Source organism: Caretta caretta, chromosome 24 (genome assembly GCF_965140235.1).
Source record: "Caretta caretta isolate rCarCar2 chromosome 24, rCarCar1.hap1, whole genome shotgun sequence".
Classification (NCBI taxonomy): Eukaryota; Metazoa; Chordata; order Testudines; family Cheloniidae; genus Caretta; species Caretta caretta.
The window spans coordinates 564517-589019 of NC_134229.1; the positions used below are offsets into that span (position 1 = coordinate 564517).

The following is a 24503-nucleotide window of genomic DNA, read 5'->3' on the forward strand; positions in this document are numbered from 1 at the left end:
CCTCAGCCCCGGAACCGCACGGCCCGGGCCGCCCCTCAGCCCCGCCCCCTCGCCCCAGGCTCCGCCCCTCAGCCCCGCCCCCGTGCCCCCAGACCCCGCCCCCTGCGATGACCCCTGAGCCTGCCCCCTGTGCCCCAATACCTCCCTGTGCCCCCTTCCCCCTGTGCCTCCATCCCCCTACCCTCCTGTGCCCCCTCCAGCCCCTGCGATGCCCCCTGAGCCCTGGCCCCCAATCCCCCTGTGCCCTCATAATCCCCCATGCCCCTACCCTCCCTGTACCCCCATACCCCCCTGTGTCCCAATACCCTGACCTTCCTGTGCCCCCATAATCCCCCATGCCCCTGTGCCCCAATACCCCTATCCCCCACACCTCCATACCCCCATCCCCCACACCTCCATACCCCCTGTGCCCCAACCCTCCTGTACCCCCATACCCCAACCCTCCTGTACCTCCATAATCCCCCATGCCCTTACTCCCCTGTGCCCCCATACCCCGACCCCCTGTGTCCCAATACCCCCAAGCCTGATACCCCTGCACCTTCCCTGTGCCCTGCCATCCTGGAGACCGAATCCCCACCATCACCCCCTTGCAGAGGCCTGGTCTTTCTCTCTCCCCAGCGGACCGTGCAACTCTTTCTCAGCCCCCATATCTCCACAGGGCCTGCCTGTATCTCCCCACGGACTTCTTCTTTCAGTGTTGCAAATTCCAAGGATGAATTATTTGTCACATTGGTTTTCTGTAGCAGCTAAACTGGGAATCTGCGCAGAATGGTTTGAATGTGCAGCAAGTCATAAAAGAGTTGGAACATTTTAGCTTAGTCCCCACATCGTAAACCTGCCACCCCGCCCTGTATGGGACAGCTGGTCAGAGCTGCTGGGGGGGTGTTTGCAGAAGGATAGCTGGTTGGGGGATTGTTTTTCTCTTGGCTCTGTGACCGATTCCTTGTGTGATCTTGTGCCATATAAATCTCCGGGGGGGGGGGGGAGAGCTGGTCTCTGCCTCAGTTTCCCCTATGTGGAACAGTGATAATGATCCTCTCCCAAAATGACAGGTTTCAGAGTAGCAGCCGTGTTAGTCTGTATCCGCAAATAGAACAGGAGGACTTGTGGCACCTTAGAGACTAACAAATGTATTTGAGCATAAGCTCACTTCATCGGACGCGTTCAGTGCCACAAGTCCTCCTTTTCTCTCCCAAAATGGGGCTGCTGTGTCTGGTAAGGCTCTTAGTGATCCTCAAGTGAGCAGGGAATTGACAGCCGTTTAGCACAAATTGCTGCAGCTTCGACAGGCCCCCGGGAATGGTCACAGCTTTGTGACAGATGCTCTGGACTGTGCTATGTCTGGTTACAGGCTTGGCTCAGCTGCAGCAGTCTTTGTGTTTACAATGCACTCATCATCATGGTATGAGGTATCCTGCGTGCAAAACTACTGTAGAGTTAGGAGGCATTGAAGAAGGCTCCCCCTGTCTCAGGGACACCATGTTTGTCTCTCACCCCTGGCTGCTTATCCTGTGAAGGCTCCAGAGGCAGCATATTGAGGCCTTGTACTGCTCCCCGAGCAGCTCTACTGGCTACTGTGGGTGAAAGAGCCTCTCCTTCAGCTTTTCCTGCAAGGAAGAGTCTCCCTGTATCTCTCCCTGCCCCATCTCGACTCCCAGCTGAAAACCTCTTTCTCATGCCTAGCCCACACCTCTGAATTTCTCAGTCCTTCAGCCACTGTTCTGCTGTGCACACCGTTCTGGGGACTGAGGGTTTACAAGAGAGGCCGTAACGCTTGAAGCCTGTTGCACTGAAAAGTACTACCTGAAAACTGCAAACATGAAATAGAAGGAACTAATACCCTGACATGCATCTGCAACTGGGGCTCATCCCTGGTGCCAACAAAAGGCAGAGTGGGTGCTGGATTTGCCACACTAAGCCTTGGTCTTTGCTGGAGAGGCAGCCTTGCCCCCCTCAGAGAACACGTGCAAGGAAAGTAAGTCAGCTGCGGCTGAACAGAAGTGAAGCAGTCCCCGAATCAAGGCCCAGGGCTCCCTGGGGATGTTGTTGTTAGAGAGGGAGATTGCAGGATTGCTAACAGGCCTGTTAATACCTGCGGGTCTCCCCTCCCCATGCATGACAGGCCGTGGGCTGAGTGGTGACACAACCCTCCTGCCTGCTCTTCCTAGCTCTCATTCCTGGAGAGAGGGGTGCTTGCATCACAAGGAGCATAGCTGTGTGCCTCTCCCTTTCCCATCATTTGTGGGTCCTCTGGGGCTGCAGCTGCCTGGAGCAGACTTTCAGCTGGGGAAAAACCCCAGAACAAGCTGCAGTTTTACCATGTTCTCTCTGGATCTAGTCCCCTGGGGTGTCCGTGTCAAGAGCTCCTGCCTCTGCCTCTCTAGCCAGCGGCACATCTGAGTCCCGCTCCTGTTCTTAGCGAGGAGGGTGGTGTGGGCCTGTCCAGACATTGGATGTTTTCAGGAGGTCGTGATGCTTGGATCCAAAACCACCCAGCAGCGCGCAGCCTGCGTTCCAGAGTGCATGTTGCCATGGAAAGAAAACAGGGGTGGGGGAGCAGCACACGCAAAGGGATGGAAAATCTCTGCTCTCTGTAATTTGGGAGAATCCAAGCAGGAATTCTAACTCCCCCTCCCTCTTTGGAGTCCCTGTTAATTAGGACTCGATTTAGTCTCTTGCCGCAGTAGATCCAGCCGAGCCACTGGCATTGGCCTGCCTGGCTGAGAGCAGGAGGAAGGGCCAGGGCTGGAGGGAGCCCACCTGGGCACGGCTCATCTTGTTGTTATGACGGCAATGGAAACAAAGAGTAAACACGGCTGACGCTGCACTCAGCGAGCCTTGGTGCGGCAGAGGGCTTGGCTGTGGTTCAGGAACGACCTTCCCGGCCAGCTGCGTGAATTCGCCAGGGAGCTCCTTGTGTCCCATGGGCCCCAGTCAGATACGGACACATCCAAACAGCTGGGGAACACTCCCCACATGCTGACAGGCAGGCATGGAGAGTCGCAGCTCTCGCCCTGCCAGGGTCCAGCCCCACTGCCGCATCCCCCCAGCAGGGCAGAGGGAGGGTACCAGGATGGCAGAGCAGGATTCGGGAGATCTGACAGGCTCCACAGACAGTGAGGTGCAGAGATGGTGCAGGGCATGATGCTGTGGGAGTGAATGGGACACTGGAGTGAGGACCCTGCCCTCTCCCTCGGCGGGCTGGGGGCTCCAATCCATTGTGGCAACAACAGGAAATCAGACCAGTCACTTGTCTTTACTCTCTGTAAACCGACCCTCCCACACACTGCCTCCAGAGTCTGTGTCCTGCAAACCTCTGCCATCCCCAGATGCCCTGATCATCCGTAGCCTCACTGGAAAGGACCCGTGTCATTGCAGGCCACTCAGCGAGGATGCGCAGCCAGCCCCAGCTAGAGAATGGCATGGAACTATGGGTTTGTGACTCAATCCACGGCATATCCCATTGGCCATCACCAGAAGCTGGGCCCTGGAGCACATGGATCAACGGCCTGGCCTTGTTCTGCGACCCTCGCATGTGCGCTGCTGCCCTGGCCCTGTGGGATGCCGGCTGAGTGCCCTGACCAATGGTGCCTCCCCATCCCCTGATCTGTGGGTCCCTGCCTGCCCCACTCTGCATTTCCCTGCTAGCAGAGTTCAGAGGTGAAGGAGCTTCCTCGATGACCTTGTTTGTTTTGTTCTGGAGCCTAGGTCGGGTCCTGAGAGCTGATTTATGCAGCTGTGCAGCTGCTAGGTGGCCTGGCTTTGCTGCCTCACCTCCAGCGAGGTCTGAGAACAACCTGTCTTGGGACTTAGGCTTCCCATGGGGAGAGGAGAGGGGACCCCCCCACACACCCACCATGGCAGACTCTCAAATGCGTGGCTGGAGTTAAATATCCTGAGTATCTGGCAGGCCCTGGGGCATGTGGGGGTGATCCCCTGTCTCTGGCAGGCCCTGTGGGATGGGGGGGGTGACCCCCTGTCTCTGGCAGGCCCTGTGGGATGGGGGGGGGACCCCCCTGTCTCTGGCAGGCCCTGGGGGATGGGAGGGGGTGACCTTTCAGGCTCTGGAGCTGCCCCAGTCACACACATCCCTTTTTCTCCCCTTTGGTCTCTGGCATCTGCTCATGGGGCCCCTGGTTTCTGTTGCCTTCCCTGGAGCATGACCCCTCCCCCCCTTGAAGCTAATGGAGCAGTTTCTCCCTGCCTAGCAGCCTCTTCCCCATAGCCTTGCCCCGGACCTTTCCCGTGCCAACATTCCCTCTGCTTCTTGAGAGTGCTGGGCCCACAGAACCTCCCCAGGCCCAGGGAGGAGGGCAGGTTGTCCCGTTTGCAGGTGGGGCAGGTCGGCAGGATGGTTGGTGACAAGTGTTGGCTGGGTGACGGTGTATCATGGGCCGTATGCTGCACTGCACACTCCCTTCAGGAAACCTCTCCCAGGGGTGCTCATGCAAAGCCCAGTGTTTGGCTGCTCATGCAAAGAGGTGCACAGGGTCACTTGTGCAACGTGTTGCACTCAGCTTTCCAGCCCACAGTGGCTAGGAGCTGGAAGAGCGTGTCCATCCTTCGTTCCAAGTTCCCATCCTCCTTCTGGGGGCTGACACTGGGGCAGGGTACATGCATGTCTTCTGCACTCGTGGGCGCACAAGCATACACCAGGGCTGGCTCCAGACTGACTGACCTCCCCATGACCCTGCAGCTGCCAGCAGGATCTGAATGGAGGGCGTCAGGTTTAATTTTTGTGAGTGAGGAGTTGGGCCTGGGAAGGCGGCTGGTGGCAGCCATCTGGTCCGGCTGTCTCACCAAGGCAGGGCTGCCTGGCTAATCAGAGCTCTGGTGAGGCTGGGCCATTGGAAAGTGAGTCACTGATGCCATGTGGGTGCTGGCTGGGAGTCACCTCCTCTGCCATCTGGGGCCATTACCCTTCCTGCACAGATTTACCTGGTGGTACAGTACTGGCCCACGAGCCCTGCTGTCTGTCTGCAGGCCTAATGGCCACTAATAGCCCGCTGCCTGCCTCCAGCCCCTTCCCGGGCAGGCCAGGGGACTGGCTGGCTGCAGCTACCCCAGGGCAGGGAGAGAGCCTTGCCAGCGCTCAGTGGTGTGCCTCTCTGGGGCCTGAACCCCCGCCTCCATCAGAGGCCAGGGGACCCTGAGTCTCCCTGCTAAAGCCCAGCCTGCTCCGGGGCAGGGCAGCCCCCGGGCGCTGCAAGCAGAGACCCAGCGCGCCCCAGCCCCCCCGGTGTCCCCAGCAGAGACCCAGCGCAACCTGACCCGTGCCGCTGCGCGCCGCTGACAGCCGAGGGCCGGGCTCCCCGCGGCGTGGGAGGGAAGAGGCCTGCGAGCCAGCTGGCCTGGCGGCGGCTCAAACCTCCGAAGCCGGGCTGCGCGCTCGGGTCCCCGCGAGGAGCGCCCCTGATTGGCGGCTCTTTGTTTCCCCCCGCCGCAGAGCAGCGGCGCTCGGGGCTCCGGCGCTTCGCCCGGGCTTCCCCCGCGCGCAGGGGCTGGGGAGCAGCATGGAGAAGGGGGCGCTCCGCGGGCTGCTGGCGCTGCTCTTGCTCGGCGCGGCCAGCTCCGCCAGGCAGGAGCTGCAAGGTAAGAGGGGCCCCGCCGTGCCCCAGCCAGGGGAGGTGCGGGCTGGGACTGCCCCGTGCTGCAGCCGGCTGCGCTCCAGGGCGCGCTGCGACCCCGAGGGGATGATCCCCGAGTGTGTTTCGGCTTCAGCCTGTCTGGCGCGGAGCCGGGCGCTGCGCCCTGGGGTAAGGGAGAGGCAGCCCCCAAGATCTAGTAGGGGGAAGCCTCGGCTGCCCTTCTCCTGGGGGGACCTGCCAGCTCGGGCTGGGGCCGTGTGGAGCCTGGAGCTGCAGGATGGTGCCAGGGATGCTGCAGTGAATGGATGGGGTGCGGGGTGGTGAGGAACTGCAAGGGCTGGGGGTGCCGGCATGAGGGGCTGGCGCAAGGGGAAGCGAGATGGACTTTCTGGGAGCTGCAGGCTGGGGAAGTTGGAAATCCTGGGTATGGGGGATGGGGTCACTGAGGTGTCTGGGAGCCCTGGGGCCCTGGGTACTGGCTGGGATTTGGGGAGCGGAGGGACTGGAAAAGGGCAGATACCAGCAGCATGTTGCCCCACACCCCCGCCCGGCCTCTCTTCAGTATCCCCTTCCTGTGACCTGAGCAGTGGAGGAGAAGCCCCACCATCCCAGCCAGTGGCTTCCAACTCTGCAGCAGAAGGAACTTGCAAGTGCTCCTGGACCGCTCCTTCCCCAGCTGGGACAGCCCGTCTGTGCTCAGCTCCAGGGCATCAGGCTGGTGGGGAGCAGCGTGCCGGCTGGGACCTGGGAGCTGGATTCCTGACCTCCCTGGGAGGTCTGGCAGTAGGGACTGTGGACAGCTACAAGTGTCTGGGTCTCTGTGCTGCAGTACAGAAGGACATTCTTCCCCCAAGCCTGGGAAACCACAGAGCAGCCTGCAGAGTGGTGTTGCTGGAGGGACTGGGGGTCCATCCAGGACGGGGTGTTGCCCACAGCACTCTGCAGGGACTCGCGGTGATGAACCAGACCAAGGGCTGTGTATAAACCGATCAATCTAAATATTCAGCCAGCAGCCGAGAGCAAAGCCAATGCCTCTGGTTCCGGACCGGACGCTCCTTCCAGCACACTGGTGGGTGCAACCAAGCGCTAGCAAAGGGGCTGGCTGGTTCCGGAGCAGCGCATGGTCAGAGTTCAGAGGCGCTTTCAGGGTAGGTCATATTCAGGGGTGCTCATTGGCCAGGAGAAACCCATAGGTCAAAGGTCAGAGGTGCTGACTGGCCGGAGCTGGCCTGGGGTCAGAGTTCAGGGGTGCTCAAAGGGTCAAGGCGCTAGATGTCTAGGATATAGCCTGAGGTCAGAGTTCAAGGGGCTGGGTCACAGTTTATTCTGGCTTTGGTCAGATTCATGTCAGAAAGCAGGCCGCAGACCCCTCTGTTGGTGACCCAGAGTGCCAGCCTGAGCCAGCTGGGACATTCGGGCAGCTGCCTGTTCAGGGCTGGATTTGAGGGGCTGCTGGCTGAGCTCACCTAATGCAGGGAAATTCGTTGGGGGCACATACTACACCCTGCTGCCCCGGATTCCCTAGCAGAAGGAGCAGGCGGCATCTCAGTGTGCATTGGGGGGTCTGTGTGCCCCGCGTTCACATTGTTAAAGATTCTGTGGGGCTTTCCAGGGTCTGACGGCTGCCCCAGAGGTAGCTGAATCAGCTGAGGGATCCCTGTACTCAGCATCCAGCACTTCCTATCTCCAGCGTGCTTTTCAGACCAGAACTGGTGACCCTCCTGGCTCCAGTGGGTGGGGGGCAAGTATCATTCTCACCCCTTTCACAGGCCCCTCACCTCGCTGCAGTGGAGAGGTGGAGTGAGGGAGACAGTAGCAGGGACGGGATCTGGAATCTGGAGTACCAGGCTCCCGGTCGCTCTGGAGCAGGCTCTTCATAGTCTTGTGGATGAGTCAGCGGTGTGTCCTCGTTGCCAAGAAGGCCAACGGCATATTGGGCTGCATTAGTAGGAGCATTGCCAGCAGATCGAGGGAGGTGATTATTCCCCTCTATTCGACACTGGTGTGGCCACATCTGGAGTACTGCGTCCAGTTTTGGTCCCCCCACTACAGAAGGGATGTGAACAAATTGGAAAGAGTCCAGTGGAGGGCAATGAAAATGATTAGGGGCACATGATTTACGAGGAGAGGCTGAGGGAACTGGGGTTATTTAGTCTGCACAAGAGAAGAGTGAGGGGAGATTTGATAGCAGCCTTCAACTACCTGACGCTGGGGGGTTCCAAAGAGGATGGAGCTCAGCTGTTCTCAGTGGTAGCTGATGACAGAACAAGGATCAATGCTCTCAAGGTGCAGTTGGGGAGGTTTAGGTTGGATATTAGGAAACACAAGTTCACTAGGAGGGTGGTGAAGCACTGGAATGGGTTGCCTAGGGAGGTGGTGGAATCTCCATCCTTAGAGGTTTTTAAGGCCTGGCTTGACAAAGCCCTGGCTGGGATGATTTAGTTCGGGATTGGTCCTGCCTTGAGCAGGGGGTTGGACTAGAGGACCGCCTGAGGTCTCTTCAACCCTAATCTTCTATGATTCTAAGGGAGTGGGCAGCTGCTGCGGTTTTCACAGAGGCAGGTACTATGGCCACTGAACCTTTAGTCCAGGTGAGTGCATTGCTGGTGGAGACAAGTCAGTCAGTAGGACAGACAGAGGTAACCTCCCCTCCCGCATGCTCCTTTTCAGCATCTCTGTGGCTTGGCCTCCTGTCACGGAGTCCCTGGGCGATGTTCTGGAACTGCTCCCCATGAAGCCAGTCAGGACTCTGGGGCAGTCGCCTTTCTGTGAGCAGCCTGTCTTCAGGACACGCAGCTCACACAGCTTCCACCTTCCTGGGTCTGACCTCGGAGCATTCAGCATCCTCTGCCCCTCCGTGCGCTTCCCACAGCGAGTCCGCTCAGGCGGGGCTCCTGGGGAAGCCAGAGGGTCCTGCACCCCAACTTCGCAGTCAGACGTGACTCTCAGCCAGCCAGTAAAACAGAAGGTTTATTAGACGACAGGAACATGGTCTAAAACAGAGCTTGCAGGTGCAGAGAACGGGACCCCTCAGCTGGGTCCATTTTGGGGGGCAGTGAGCCAGACAACCACGTCTGCACTTCACTCCATGTCCCAGCCAGCCCCAAACTGAAAAACCCCCTCCAGCTCCTCCTCCTCTGGGCTTTGTTCCTTTCCCTGGCCAGGTGGTCACCTGATTCCTTTGTTCTCCAACCCTTCAGCTCTCACCTTGCAGGGGGGGAAGGGCCCAGGCCATCAGTTGCCAGGAAACAGGGTGTCGGCCATTCTCTGTGTCCAGACCCCTGCACACACCTGCCCTCTAGGGCTCTGCAATGATCATACACCCTTACCCCACCCCCTAGATACTTAAGAACTGCCTAGGGGAAACTGAGGCACCCCCACACTATTCAGAGGAAACATTAAGAACAGTCCCACTTCGTCACACCTCCCTGCTGCCTGTTTGTGAGGGGCACCCAGGACCGGACCCTGCTGTTTCCAGAGGTGGCAGAGACGTGGCTGGGCCTGTGCCCCAGGGCCGACTGGTCTGGGACAGGGCTAAATGGTTTTAGGGTGGCCACAGCCACCAGCCCCCCGCTCTGCCAAGCCTGCACCTTTCCACGGGGCTACCACCTCCCCAGGCTTGGACTCCCTGTGGCCAGTGCTCCATGCTCCCATGCGAGAGACCTGTGGGCTCAGCTCCCAGGAGAGGTTTGTCCCTCCTTGTGCTGGGTGCTGCAGAGGCCAGGCCCCATGGGGTGCGGTTCCCGCCCTGGGTTCAGTTCCAGGCCCCTGGGGCTCTACAGCAATTTCTCCTGCACTGATGCCAGGGAAGAAGAGTGACATGGGCAGGGAAGATGCGGGGTGATCCTGGGGGCTCCGACGAGCTGGAGAGGAGGTCCTGATCCTTGCTCAGGCAGAATGGAAAGGATGCCAGCCCCCCAGGGCAGGAACTGCAGGTTCTGAGCTCTTCTCTGCCAGTCAGTCACTGCCCTGGAGGTAGAGTGGTTTGCTCTGTTTGCATCCGTCCATCTCTGGTGTTTCCAGCATGTCCTTTGCTGCCCTCTTCGACCAGCCTGCCCCTTGCAGGGGAAGCTTTGCAAAGTCTCCCCAAGCGCTGTGATCCCTTGCCTGGGGGTGGTGGGCAGGTCCTGGGTTAGGATCTCTGCAGGTACCTCTGGCTGTCGGTGCGATTGCCTGTTCTCTCCTCCCTGCAGTCCTGGACCTGCTGACGGTGACCGAGGCCCGGCATATGGCCAGTGTGGCAGACAAGATCAGGACACAGCTACTGGCAGTCAATGACATTTACCTCCTCTCCACCTTCCGCCTGCCCCCCAAGCAGGGCGGGCTGCTCTTCGGCCTGTACTCCAAAAAGGACAACACCAGGTGGCTGGAGGCCTCTGTCATTGGGAAAATCAACAAAGGTATGGGGTGTGCCGGAACAGGGGTGCCCATCGGGAGATGGGAGGCCTCTGGGCTTGTGCCTGCCTCAAGCCCTGAAGAGAAGTGGAAAGGTGGGGTGTATGAGGGCAGTGCACGCAGGGAGCTGGCAGTACAGGCGGGGCTCTCATCCCAGCCATGAGAGTGGTCTCAGCAAGGCAGGGTGGGCTCTGTGGGGAGGGGAAGCCCAGGAGGCTGCATCAGTGGACCTGGCTGTTGAGACGGGTCGTCTGCTGGGTAGGGTACGTTGGCTGGCATGGGCGTGCCGGGCAGAGCATGCCCGTCCCCTGGGGGTCCCCACCGTGTGGAGAAACCCTCATGGCCAGTCCTTTGCTCGGCAGTGCTCATGCGCTACGTGCGGGAAGATGGCAAGGTGCACTCCGTCAACCTGCAGCACGCCAGCGTGGCAGACGGGCGGAGCCACGCGGTGATCGTGCGGCTGAGCGGCCTGCGTGGGGACACCCTGGCAATGGAGCTTTACGTGGACTGCAAGCAGGTGGACTCCAGCATGGGGCTGCCCGAGCTGATGATCCTGCCCCAGGCCGAGGTGGAGGCAGTCGAGGTGCGCACAGGGCAGAAGGCCTATCAGAGGATGCAGGTGAGTGAAAGCTGGGAACTGTGGGGCTGCAGGAGCCCAGCACTGGAGGTGGCCGGGTCCCACCCTGTCCCACAGATACCATGGTCACAGGACCCCAGAGGCTGATCCGTTTTCTCTTTGTGGATCAGGGGTTTGTGGAGTCAATGAAGCTGATTCTAGGAGGGTCCATGAGCCGAGTTGGGGCCCTGAGTGAATGTCCCTTCCAAGGGGATGAATCCATCCAGAATGCAGGTAACTTCAGCGGGCACTGTGTGGGCGCACATGGGTCAGACACATGTATGTCATATACCCAACACGGGCACTGCAGAGACACACGTGGGACAGACACACATATGTTATTCACCCAACACAGGCATCACACGGGAGCACATAGGCCGCACACATGTATGTCATACACCCAACACGGGCACCGCAGAGACGCACGTGGGCCGGACACACGTATGTAATACACCCCACACGGGCACCGCATGGACACACATGGGCTGGACACACATATGTCATACACCCAACACAGACACACGTGTTACATACTGAACACGGGCACCATACCAGCACATATGGGGTATCCACGTACACATACATGTGTGTGTCACATACTGAACGGGGAAACTGCAGGGACATGGACAGAATCCGAGTCATGCATGTTACACATGGAAAGGAGGTGACCCAGATGTATGTGTCACGTAAGGAACACAGGTGGCCACAAGCTCACGCACACACAGGTTACTGAGAGTGTCCGTCAGGCCAAGCACAGCTGGGTGGTACCACCTCCTTCTCCTCCAGCACTGATGACACCCGGGCGGGCTGTCCCCAGCAGCCTCCTCCTGGAGGGTGCAAAGCCTCGAGCCACCTGGAAGCTTTCCTGTGGGGCATTCGTCATCTCCGGTCCCTTGGCATTTGAGGGAGGGGTGATGCTGCAGCCTGGGAGGCTGCTCTTGGCTTCCCTCTGCAGCAGCCCTGAGCCGTGGCCTCCTGCCCCAGGAAGGCCGGTGATGCGCTATCCGGACTAACTTCTCCTCCTGTCTCTTCCCTTGCAGTGACCGGGGTGCTAAACTCCATCCTGGGTGAGTTGCTGGCTGCTCGTCACCCTCCCACCCCCTTGGGTCTGGGGAGCCGCTTGTGGGCAGCTGGAGGCCTCAGGGATGCCGGCGGGGATGGGGAGTCGTGCAGCTGTCTAATGACCTCAACTTTTGCCCAGCCATACCTGAGTGCAAACACTGCCAGGGCCACAAATGCAATGGGTTTGGTGGTCTCCGCCTGCTCCCTTGTCCACCGCACAAGGCCACTGAACAGGAGTGTCATCCTGTGCTCAGAAGACTCAGGGTTGGGATAGCAGGGCACTAGCTGGACTGTGCGATGGGACTCAGCCCTGGTCTGCGTTGCTTGGCCCTGGCCCTGTCTGTCTCAGCAGGTCTGGTGACCAGGGGAAGAACCAGGAACCCAGGGTTGACTCGGGGTTTGTCCCCGGTGGGCTCGGCTCCTACTGGCCACTAGGTGGTGGCATCTGCCCTTCCCCGTGAGCTCAGGGTGGCCGTGGGCAGAGTGGTCCCCAGCCAGCAGCCCCCAGAGCCTTTGGCCTGGGGCCTGACCTTGTCCTTTCTGTGTGGGCAGGTGAGCAGGCCAAGGCCCTGGTGACTCAGCTGACCCTCTTCAACCGGATCCTGGGGCAGCTGCGAGAGGACATCCATGACCAGGTGAGTCAGCTTTCGGGGCCGGTGCTCCCTGGCTCCAGGGTGGCCCCCTTGCTGTGGCAGGATCGGCACAGTCTGGATGTGTCCGTTAGCCCAACTCTCACCTTGGCCCTGCGCATTGGCAGGCTGGTGGTTGGGTGCCTTCAGGTGAGATGGACAGGTGCTGGGGTGGAGTCTGGGGTGTGGTGGGGCAGGCACAGGTGGGGTCACCGAATGTAACCACAGCCGAGAGACAGGCGTCACAGGTGACTTCCCATTGCTCCACCTGCCCTCCCATTTCCCAGATTGATTCCCGTGGCCCCACCCCCGCCTAGACTGACCCACCTGCCCCCTTCCCCTCTCTCTGTGGCGTGAAGAAGGTTCTTGTGTCCTTAAGTGGGCCCTGTAGTGACATTTGGGGGCACAGCGTCTCCCCCACGTGCTGCCCAGCCTGCAGACCGTGCCCTGCCTGGCATCCAGGTCCCTGGCTCTGACACCCTGCATTCGGCTGCCTTGCAGGTGAAGGAGATGTCTCTGATCCGAAACACCATCATGGAATGCCAGGTCTGCGGTGAGTGCTTGGGCCCTGGGGGAGCTGGTGCCTGCCTCAGGGGTCCCCTTCCCTGTGCCGGGCCGGCCAGCTGACCTGCCCTCCCCGCCCGGCTCTGTCTGCAGGGTTCCATGAGCACCGCTCTCGCTGCAGTCCCAACCCCTGCTTCAGCAGCGTCGACTGTATGGAGACGTACGAGTACCCCGGGTACCGCTGCGGGCCCTGCCCGCCCGGCTTTGAGGGCAATGGCACCCACTGTGCCGACATCAACGAGGTGAGAGTGCCCCCCCACCGCACCCCTGGGGCCTGCGTCTCCGTAGAGCCCCCACCGCCGCACCCCTGGGGCCAGCGTCTCTGCACGGACCCCACCACCGCATCCCTGGGGCCAGTGTCTCCACGGAGCCCCCCTGCCATGCCCCTGGGGCCAGCGTCTCCACGGAGCCCCCCTGCCATGCTCCTGGGGCCAGCGTCTCTGCACAGCTTGCAGCTGGGGCTCATGCGGGCCTGGGAGACAGCGCCCCATCCATCCCCAGCACACAGTGGGGTTCCATTACCTTCTGGCTCCAGGCTCAGGGAGCAGCTCCATGCCACTTCTGCCCCTTAGAGTCCCAGCATCCCCCAGGGCCTGCCTGCAGCCTGTGCCCTCTAGGGAGGGTGCCGGGACCCCACTGCTCACCAGCTCCCATCTGGCAAGGGCTGGTGATCCCTGGCTCTCACAGCAGGAGAGTCTCAGCTTTCGGTTAAAACAGAATGTCTAGCCATGGTGTCTGAGAGAAACGCTGGGGAAAGTCACCCAAACGATCCCCGCTCCCCATGGGCCTGATGTCAGGGGGCCAAGGAACAGACCCAAAGGGAGCCTTGGCTTTGCTTCTGGTACTGGGGACCTGGCTCATCACATGGGACCCTCCCTCTGTCTCACAGTGCGGTTATGCAGACCCCTGCTTCCCGGGCTCCAAGTGCATTAACACTGTGCCTGGCTTCCGCTGCGAGCCCTGCCCACACGGGTACAAGGGGAACCTCATCTCTGGCGTGGGCGCAGACTATGCCAAGGCCAGCAAGCAGGTGAGTGCAGCACCTCCACGGCCCTGCTGCCGGCTGCTCCGTGCAGCTGGGGGCCTCTGGAGAGCGCAGGCGGCAGGAGGCTGGGGGTGGGTTCCTCGAACAGGCTCTGTGCCCAGCCTGTGGCAATGGGTGCTCTGGGGATACGTAGGCTTTGGGGGCGGGGGGTCTGGGGTGGGTGATGTTGCTGCAGGACAGTACGAGGCAATGGGCTGAGTGATGGTCTCCACCTGCTGGGCCTGGTCTTCCCCTGGCAATTCCAGGGTGGCGCCTGCAGGGAACACTCAGCTGGGGCGGGGCAGATTCCCTCTGGGGAGAGAGTATTGCAGGGTAACTGGGGGGAGTTATGCTCTCGAGGGGCCCTGGCCGGTCCCAGCTCAGGGACCCCATCCCTGCGCCATAGGTGCCAGCTTCTGCTGGCGCCAGTGGGTGCTCGACCCCCCTCTGCCCCGCCCCTGCCCTGCCCTTATTCCAACCCCTTCCCCAAAGTCCCTGTCCCAGCTCTGCCCCCTCCCTGCCCCTATTCCAACCCCTTCCCCAAATCCCCACCCCGACCCCGCCTCTTCCCCTGAGTGCACCTTGTTGCTGCTCCTCCTCCCTCCCTCCCGGTGCTTGTTACGCCATGAAACAGCTGTTTTGTGGCGGCAAGCGGTGGGAGGAGAAGCGGGGACGTGGAGCGCTCGGGGGGGCGGGGAGGGGAGCTTGGCTGTCAGTGGATGCAGAGAACCCACCAATTTTTCCCCGTGGGTGCTCCAGCCCCGGAGCACCCACAGAGTCGGCGCCTATGCCCTGTGTGCTCAGAAGCACCTGTAGGAGCTGCAGGCAGAGAGAAGCTAATGAGTGCCTGAGTTGAGGCCCATGGGTGCAGGGTGAGGCCTATAGCTACATGCCCTGGGACCCCTGAGAGCAGGGAGGGTTGGGGGCCTGCAGAAGCCAGGAAGGGCGTGGGGTCCCTGTGGTATCAGGGCACGGGATTCCTGGGGTGCCAGGAATGGCTTGGGGTCCCTGGGGTGGTGGGAATGGCGTGGGGGGGTCCGTGTGCATGCCAAGGCTAGCGCAGGGTCCCTGTGGTGCCAGGAATGGCGAGGGTTCCCTGTTGTACTGGGGGGTGTCCCAGTGGTGCCGGGGAGGGCACGGGTTCCCTGTGGGGCTGGGGGGGGTGTCACGGAGTCCCTGGGCGATGCTTGGGAACTGCTCCCTACGAAGGCAAGCAGGACTCTGGGGAAGTCTCCTTTCTGTGAGCAGCCTGTCTGCAGGACACACAGCTCACACAGCTTCCACCTTCCTGGGTCTGACCTCGGAGCATTCAGCATCCTCTGCCCTTCCGTGCGCTTCCCACAGCCAGTCTGCCCAGGCGGGGTCCTGGGGAAGCCAGAGGGTCCTGCCCCCCAACTCCACAGTCAGACGTGACTCTCAGCCAGCCAGTAACACAGAGGTTTATTAGACGACAGGAACATGGTCTAAAACAGAGCTTGTAGGTGCAGAGAACAGGACCTCTCAGCTGGGTCCATTTTGGGGAGCAGTGAGCCAGACAACCATGTCTGCCCTTCACTCCATGTCCTCAGCCAGCCCCAAACTGAAACTCCCTCAGGCCCCTCCTCCTCTGGGCTTTGTCCCTTTCCTGGGCCAGGAGGTCACCTGATTCCTTTGTTCTCCAACCCTTCAGCTCTCACCTTGCAGGGGGGAAGGGCCCAGGCCATCAGTTGCCAGAAAACAGGGTGTCGGCCATTCTCTGTGTCCAGACCCCTGCAATCGCCTGCCCTCTAGGGCTCTGCAATGATCCTACACCTTATCCCACCCCCTAGATACTTAAGAACTGCCTAGGGGAAACTGAGGCACCCCCACACTATTCAGAGGAAACATTAAGAACAGTCCCGCTTCGTCACAGGGGGCATGTCCCTGTGGTCTGTGGGGGGTGTCCCCATGGTGCGTACTATGCTGGGGATGGCACAGAGTCCCCAGGGGCCCATGCCACGGAGTGACTGTCTCTCTGGGCTGCTGCAGGTTTGTACAGATATTGATGAATGTAACGATGGGAACAATGGTGGCTGCGACCCGAACTCCATCTGCACCAACACAGTGGTGAGTAGCACCTGCCCCCTTACCCGCACTGAGCGGCCTGGGCCAGGGCTGCCTGGACACGGCTCACCCGCTCCGCCCCGTCTCCCTGCAGGGCTCCTACAGGTGTGGGCCGTGTAAGACTGGGTTCCTGGGGAACCAGACGCTGGGCTGCGTCCCACAGAAATCCTGCAGCAGCCCCACCCACAACCCCTGTGATATCAACGGCTACTGCATGTTCGAGCGGAACGGCGACGTCTCCTGTGCGGTGAGCGTGGGGGGGTGGGGGCCAGTGACCACTGTGGGGCGGGAGCAGAGCCGGGGCAGGGCCCAGTGAGCATAGGGGGGCAGACGTGGCTGGTTGCTCCCTGTGGGCCTCTTCCGCCCATGACGGCTCCTGCTTCCCCCACCTCTCCTTCCAGTGCAACGTGGGCTGGGCCGGGAACGGGAATGTGTGTGGGCGGGACACGGACATCGATGGCTACCCGGACGAGCCGCTGCCCTGCATCGACAATGACAAGCACTGCCAGCAGGTGGGAGTCTGGGATGAGGGGGGCTGGTGGGGGAGGATCCAGCCCCGGGGTGGGTTGGGCTGGTGGGGGAGGATCCAGCCCTGCGGCGAAGGGAGTCGGGGGGGACCCAGCCCTGGGGTCTGGAGGCTGGCCATGGGACCCTCTCCCTGGGAGGGGTGCAGCACAGAGAGCAATGGGGGTTCCCAGTTCCAGAGCTGGGGCGGGGAGGTGTCTGCCTAGTGACAGGATTGCTGCCCCCGGCTCTAACACGGGTTCCCGGCTCCAGGATAACTGCCGGCTCACGCCGAACTCCGGGCAGGAGGACGCTGACAATGACGGTGTCGGGGACCAGTGTGACGACGACGCGGACGGGGACGGCATCAAGAATGTGGAGGTGCCCTGGTGCTGGGGGCTTCCTGCTTGTGGTGGGCTCTCAGCTGAGAGCCCCCACTGATGGCACCTATGACGGTGTCCCCTGGCTGTGATGGAGGTCTCTCCCCATTCCCCCCTCCCAGTGATGGGGGTCTCTCTCCCTGTCAACCCCCCCACCCCCCACGGCTGTGAGGGGGGTCTCTCTCCCTGGCTGGGATGCGGGTCTCTCCATGCCTCCCCAGAGCGGAGATGAAGGGGTCTCTCTTCATCTCCCCCCAGTGATGGGGGTTTCTCTCTCTCTCACAGGACAACTGCCGACTCTTCCCCAACAAAGACCAGCAGAACTCAGACACGGACTCCTTCGGGGATGCCTGTGACAACTGCCCTAATGTACCCAACAACGACCAGCGGGACACGGACAGCAATGGTGAGGGGGATGCCTGCGACAATGACATCGATGGGGATGGTGAGTGAGGGGAGCTGGGGGCTGGGCTGGGAGGGGGTTGGGCTTGTGGGAGACCTGGGGGCTGGGCCAGGGGTGTGGGGCTGGGAACTGGGATGGGGGGCGTTGGGCTGGCGGGAGGCCTGGGGGCTGGGCTTGGGAGTTGGCGGGGCCGGCGGGAGGCCTGGGGGCTGGGCTGGGGGTGGGGTCTCGGGATTGGGCTGGGAGGGGGTTGGGCTGGCAGGAGGCCTGGGCGCTGGGCTGGGGGCTATGTGGGGCAGGGGCTCGTGGGCAGTGCCCATTCACACACATACTGTGCTGTCCCTCAACAGGGATCCCCAATGTTCTCGATAACTGCCCCAAGGTGCCCAACCCGCTGCAGACGGACCGGGATGAGGACGGGGTCGGGGATGCCTGTGACAGCTGCCCTGAAATGAGCAACCCCACTCAGGTATGGGGCCGGGTGCCACTGACCCTGCCAGGCCCGCCCCTGGCTGCCGGGGCCACAGGCCACGTCGACTGCTGCTCCCAGCTGGAGGGGACCACAGACTGTCTAGTCTGGTCTCCCGCACACCGACCTGGGCCGTGGGGGTGCGCAGAGCCGGCCGGGCTGGGGGTAGGAGTCTCTTCACCTGCCTCCATTACCAATTCACAGGGGTGTGCTGCCCGGTCCTTGTACAGAGCCTCCGGGGAGGAGCCACAGGTTTCTGCCAAGCCCACAGCTCGGGCTTTCCCGCGGGCGAGCTCTGCAGTCCCTGGCTCTGAGACTGGGCTGTTGGGCTGCAGCCCCCACCCCTGGTTTTCTCCATGAGCTCCCGACAGGAGTCCAGCCGAGCTCAGACTCCTGCTTAGAGGTTTTTTCTCCTGGAGGGGGCAGCGCACCCAGCGAGTAGCCTCCTTAGAGCAAGCCAGTGTTGATGAGTCACCTGGAATCCAGTGTGGGGAAGCCAGGCTGCACACAGAGACAGAGCTGGGCAAGGAAACTACCCCGATACCCCAGGCTCTTCTGGGATCCGTTCTGGGGCTCCCCCGCCCCGTCCTCAGTAGCAACCTTAACACAGACCCCTGTCACGGAGTCCCTGGGCGATGCTCTGGAACTGCTCCCCATGAAGCCAGGCAGGACTCTGGGGCAGTCGCCTTTCTGTGAGCAGCCTGTCTTCAGGACACACAGCTCACACAGCTTCCACCTTCCTGGGCCTGACCTCGGAGCATTCAGCGTCCTCTGCCTCTCCGTGCGCTTTCCCCCAGCGAGTCCGCTCAGGCGGGGCTCCTGGGGAAGCCAGAGGGTCCTGCGCCCCAACTTCGCAGTCAGACGTGACTCTCAGCCAGCCAGTAAAACAGAAGGTTTATTAGACGACAGGAACATGGTCTAACACAGAGCTTGTAGGTGCAGAGAACGGGACCCCTCAGCTGGGTCCATTTTGGGGGGCAGTGAGCCAGACAACCACGTCTGCCCTTCACTCCATGTCCCAGCCCCCAACTGAAACTCCCTCAGGCCCCTCCTCCTCTGGGCTTTGTTCCTGTCCCGGGCCAGGAGGTCACCTGATTCCTTTGTTCTCCAACCCTTTAGCTCTCACCTTGCAGGGGGGAAGGGCCCAGGCCATCAGTTCCCAGGAAACAGGGTGTCGGCCATTCTCTGTGTCCAGACTCCTGCACACACATGCCCTCTAGGGCTCTGCAGTGATTATACACCCTTACTCCACTACCTAGATACTTAAGAACTGCCATGGGGAAACTGAGGCACCCCCACACTATTCAGAGGAAACATTAAGAACAGTCCCACTTCGTCACAACCCCTCACACCTCCTCCCTGGTTCCTTGTTGCAGCCCTGCTGTGTCCACCTCTTCCCCTGCCTCGGCTGCAGGTGTTCACAGCTAATGTCCCAGTCGGTTGCTGAGGTTTCAGTTCTCTCCATTCGTACATGGACAGTCCTTGGTAGTTCATTCACACCCACCTAGGGCCTGCACGTGTCCTGACTCCTACTCCCTTGTCCCACTGAGTGGGCAAACTGAGTCACGCATATTGTTCATTATGTTACCAAAACTTTACATGTTTTCTACACCCCAACTACTGGGATACCTGGGTGCCCCCCCTCCCTCAGTAGCTGGGGGTGGCTGGGGCAGGAAGCCCCCCCTCCCTCAGTAGCTGGGGTCCCATTGGGGTGGCTGGGGCAGGGAGCCCCTTCACTGCCCATTGGGGCTGTCCCTCGGAGGTTCCTTGCTGAACTGGGGCTCTGGTCTCTTTCAGACAGATGTGGACAGCGACCTGGTGGGAGACGTCTGTGACACCAATGAGGACAGGTGGGTGCCCATGTCCTTGCCCTGCCCAGCAGAGAATGGCTGGAGGTGGCAGCTATTGGCTTTCCTGCCTCTGTCCCTCCCTGGCAGCTCTGTGCTCCCGCAGGAGGAAAGCGTGGGTCCCTGTGGGGCAGCAGGGCTCTCTAGAGGGCAGTGGGAGTCCCTCAGGAGTTGGGGTAGTGAGATCCTAGGGGAGATGGGTGTGGCAGAGGCTCTGGAGGGAGTCCTTTGGGGAAATTTGGGGTCCTGGGGGGAGTTGAGCATCGCTGGGGGGCACCAGGGGCTTAGAGGAGGTCACGGGAGGGTCTCTGGGGAGCTGTGGGTCCCTGTGTTGTGCCCCACATGCACTCATCCCGCTCTCGGGCCGCTCAGTGATGGGGATGGGCACCAGGACACCAAGGACAACTGCGCCGAGATCCCGAACAGCTCCCAGCTGGACTCGGACAATGACGGGCTGGGGGACGAGTGTGACAACGATGATGACAACGACGGCATCCCCGATTACATGGCGCCCGGCCCCGACAACTGCCGCCTCATCCCCAACCCCAACCAGAAGGACTCGGACGGTGAGTGGCCTGGCCCGGCGGGGTGCGGGGACCAGCGCGGCTCAGGCCTGGGCAACTCCAAGGAGCCAGCCATCCCTGCAATGCAGACATGGCTCACGCCGGCTGCACAGGGCTGCTGACATACAGACTGTACCGCTTTGGCCCGGGAAATGGGCCCTGCTGGGACAGGCATTTCCTGGCCACTGGAATCGCGTCTGCCCAAGGCTCTGCTGGCATGGAAATGTCACCCAGAGTCAGGCCCCCAACCGGCAGCTACAGCACCAAGTGCCAGGCTGGCCAGAAGCTCTGCAGCTCCCAGGCCCTAGAGCCCAGTGAGTTGGAGGCTGAGCCCCCACTGCTCTGCCCCACGCACTGCCCTGCCCTCCCCTCCCCTCCCCTGGCGCCGTGGGCTCTGCACTGCGCCCTCTCCTCCCCTCCCCTCCCCTGGCGCCGTGGGCTCTGCCCCGTGCCCTCCCCTCCCCTGGCACCATGGGCTCTGCCCTACACCCTCCCTGGCGCCGTGGGCTCTGCCCCGTGCCCTCCCCTCCCCTCCCCTGGCACCGTGCGCACTCTTCCCTGCGCCTTCCCCCACTTTGCACATGTGGGTCCCTGCCCATGGCCTGTACCGTGACCAGCTGCCTGCTGTGTGCTCAGGGAACGGTGTGGGCGACGTCTGTGAGGAGGATTTTGACAACGACACTGTGGTGGACCAGCTGGACGTGTGTCCGGAGAGCGCTGAGGTGACGCTGACCGACTTCCGGGCCTACCAGACCGTCATCCTCGACCCTGAAGGGGATGCCCAGATCGACCCCAACTGGGTTGTTCTCAATCAGGTACAGCTGCGCCAGGTGCCCCCTCGTGGGGCAGGGGTACGTGGCCTGTGTGAGCTGCATGGGAGACCCAGCCCCATCTCCTGTTCCCCGGCTGGTGCCCGGGGTGCATAGCACTGGGGAGGGTGAAAGCAGGGAACAGCGTGGGGAGCTCCTCCCTGCAAACAGAAAGGACCATGGCTGGGGCAGTGTGTGGTGCCGGGGCAGTGCTGGCCTTGGGGCAGGGCTCTCAGAGCTGTACTTACGGAGACTAAAAGTCACATCCAAATTCTCTCCTTCCAGGGCATGGAGATTGTGCAGACCATGAACAGTGACCCAGGCCTGGCAGTAGGTAGGTGGGTTTTCCTGGCCTTTGCCCAGAGTTCGCGTGCCCCTGCTGGTCTCTGCCGCAAGTTACACCTCCCCCTCTTCTCTCCCCCTTTCCCTCATCAGCTGAGATTTAAGGTCCAGGCTCCCCACTCCCGCGACTAGCGTGACCTCTGGAGACAGGAGACGAAGGCAGGAGGCTGCTGGGGTGATGCTGGACAGGGCCTTGACTTGCCATGGCCAGTCCCCCAGCTGGAGCACTGGGGTCCCTTCCCTGCTTGCCCGGGCAGCCCTTGCTCCTTGCTAACTCTCCACTCTGCCCTTGTGCACACAGGCTACACGGCCTTCAATGGGGTGGACTTCGAGGGCACCTTTCATGTTAACACCATCACGGACGACGACTACGCCGGCTTCATCTTCAGCTACCAGGACAGCGCCAGTTTCTACGTGGTGATGTGGAAGCAGACAGAGCAGACGTACTGGCAGGCGACGCCCTTCCGGGCAGTGGCCGAGCCAGGTCTACAGCTCAAGGTCAGTGCTGGGCAGCCGTGGAGCTGCACGGGAACCGCCGGGCCTGGACACCGCATCAGGCAGCCAGCTGAGTCCGGCAGACGCTGTCCCTGCCCCACGGCGGGCACCCGAGTCCCCATCCTCCACCCCTGGGATCCCTCTCCACTAACTCTCCTGCCCGCTTCCCACAGGCCGTGAAGTCCAAGAACGGCCCCGGGGAGCACCTGCGCAATGCCCTGTGGCACACGGGCCACACCCCAGACCAGGTCCGGCTCCTCTGGAAAGACCCCCGCAATGTGGGCTGGAAAGACAAGACCTCCTATCGATGGCAGCTCACACACAGGCCCCAGGTGGGCTACATCAGGTGAGGAGGGGCAGGCCCAGAGCTCGGCAGTAAGAGTGGGGAGGGCATGGAAAGCACACACCCCAGTGGGGATAGCGCGGCTGGTGGGGGTGTCCCAGCACCCCACGGGCTTAGTGGAGCCCCAATGGGGCTGGCAGGAGGACCCCAGAGCCCTGCAGGTTTCGTAGGCCCCCAGTGAGTATAGGGGGGCTGGCAGGTGGGTCCCAGCACCCCATGGGTTTGGCGGGGCCCCAGTGGGGATAATGGGGCTTGTGGGGGCACCTTGGAGCCCTGTGGGCTTGGTGGACCCCCAGTGGGACTGGCGGGGGGACCTCAGAGCCCTGTGGGTTTGGTGGAGCCCCAGTGGGTATACAGGGGCTGGCAGGGAGGGTCCAAGCACCCTGTTGGTTTGGTGGGCCCCCAGTGGGGATAGTGGGGCTGATGGGGGGACCCTGGAGGCCTGCAGGTTTGGTGGGGCCCTCAGTGGGAACATTGGGGCTGGCAGAGGGACCCCAGCACATTGCAGTTTTGGTGGGGCCCCCAGTGGGGATAGTGGGGCTGCTGGGGGGGACCCCAGAGCCCTGTGGGTTTGGTGGGGCCCCCAGTGGAGATAGTGGGGCTGGCAGGGGGACCCCGGACCCCATTCTCAGGGTGGGGGGCCCCACTGGAAGCTGGGCCCAGGAGGACGGCCGTGCAAGGCAGTTTCCTTTTTAATGTGGCCACCGCGCTGGCTGGCAGCTCCTGGGGGGTGGGTGGGGGACGTGTTTGTGCAGCTCAGCGCCTGGGAACCGGCCCCCACAGCCCAGCGCTGACTCCATTCACAAGCTGGGCCTCAGCGGCCATTGTCCCTGTCGCCATAGCAACCCAATCCCTGCTCGGCATGCTCCAGCCCAGCAAAGGCCTTTCACATGCAAACAGGCCGAACAATGGGGCCTGGAGAGGCCAGGTGCTGGGGCCTGAGAATGTCCCCTCCTGAGCCCTGCGGGGCAGCCTGGGAGCTGGCCGTCCCCCAAGGGGTGCCCCCCCCATCCATGGCCCCCCAGGTCTCGCCGGCCAGCATCCTCACTCCCTGGCACTGTGCTCACTGGGCCCGGCCCATCTCTCCCCAGGGTACGGCTCTATGAGGGACCCCGTCTGGTGGCCGACTCTGGGGTGATCATTGACACCACCATGCGGGGCGGGCGGCTGGGTGTCTTCTGCTTTTCCCAGGAGAACATTATTTGGTCCAATCTGCAGTATCGGTGCAATGGTGAGCGCGGCGGGGCGGGGGATAAATCTGCATCCTCAGCTCCAGGATTCAGCTCCGAGCCAGTCTGCCCTGCTGTGTGACCTGCCTGGGCAGGGAGGGTTTGGGTGGGGGTAGGGTCCCCCCACACCTGGGCTGCACTAGGGGTTGTGCCAGGCAGCGGTGCCCACGCAGCCGTGGTGTCAAGAACTCGACAAGGCTTTTCTCAGCGTAGAACGTTCGGATTTTATTGATGTTCTGCCAGCGCCGGGGGCTCGGACTCGGGCCCCTCCACTGGGGCTGCCCAGGGCACCGGTGCAGGTGCTGATCTCTGTGACGTGGGGAGCTGCAGCCCGCTTAGTGGTCGCTAAAGGGCATTCACTCACTGCTGACCCAGAGTCAGACCAGAGGCAGCGCCTCAGAGAAGGGAAGGTCCGTGTCCCATTCCCCACCCCCACGCTCTGGGCCTGCATCAGACCTGGCACCACTTAGAGGGGAAAACCCCTGTGTCCCACTGCCCACCTCTCTGAGACAGAGGGAGGCATGAGCCCAGACGATCAGGGTGTAGGAGCCCCTATGGGGAAAAGTGCCAAGCGATCCCTGTTCCCGGGGGCCCCCTGCATTTGCCTTCATCCTCTTTCTCTCTCCTCCCTGTCAGACACGATTCCAGGAGACTTTGAGCCTTTCCGCCGATTCCTGCTGGAGGGCCGTGAGTGAGCCAGTCTCCTTCCCCAGCCACACCCAGGACCTCTCCAAGTCGTCACCAAGGGACTTCTTGTGGCCTCTACAGCCTCCTCCCTGAGCTGGGCCCCGGCCTCTCCCTGCCTGTGGTCCACAGGCCTCCACGCTGTCCAGACCCGGGTACTGGAACCCATTGGACCGTGCGTTGCAGCTAACTGATACTAAAGTGCCTGCCAAGCCCAGCTGGGCCTGTCTCCCCCTCAGCAGGATAACCAAAGCACACAGCCTTGCCAGGACCCAGCCATATGTGTCTCTGTAGCTGGGCATTGAGCAAAGGACCACAAGGCAACTGGTGTGTCTGCCAGTGGATTGGGGCCATCAGGCGAGCTTCTCCAGTTGGTACTGCTAAAGCCCAAAGCACCCGCCCCTCAGCCCTGGCGCTCCTTCTCCTGCTGGAACCTTCACCCTGAATCTGGCCATAAAGTTCTGATTGTTTTCTA

The 24503-nt window shown here is 61.7% G+C and overlaps 1 protein-coding gene across 3 annotated transcripts; it reads left to right on the forward strand.

Annotated features, from left to right (window-relative positions):
* The first annotated feature begins 5299 nt into the window (after positions 1-5299).
* Positions 5300-24503, forward strand: THBS3 (thrombospondin 3). 3 transcript variants are annotated; one of them, XM_048828543.2, is made up of 23 exons: positions 5301-5592; positions 9782-9988; positions 10346-10602; positions 10731-10833; positions 11640-11666; positions 12214-12296; positions 12792-12843; positions 12948-13096; positions 13744-13884; positions 15886-15963; positions 16055-16207; positions 16362-16472; positions 16738-16845; positions 17130-17289; positions 17598-17716; positions 19514-19566; positions 19936-20129; positions 20763-20941; positions 21221-21269; positions 21579-21775; positions 21946-22118; positions 23207-23346; positions 23981-24503. In XM_048828543.2, exons 1-23 carry the CDS (start codon positions 5514-5516, stop codon positions 24037-24039), a joined length of 2871 nt encoding a protein of 956 aa, XP_048684500.1. In that variant the 5' UTR covers positions 5301-5513; the 3' UTR covers positions 24040-24503. The 3 variants fall into 3 exon arrangements, with proteins under 3 accessions (XP_048684501.1, XP_074978852.1, XP_048684500.1); XM_048828544.2 differs by lacking the exon at positions 23207-23346 and having other exon boundaries at positions 5300-5592; XM_075122751.1 differs by lacking the exon at positions 16738-16845 and having other exon boundaries at positions 5300-5592.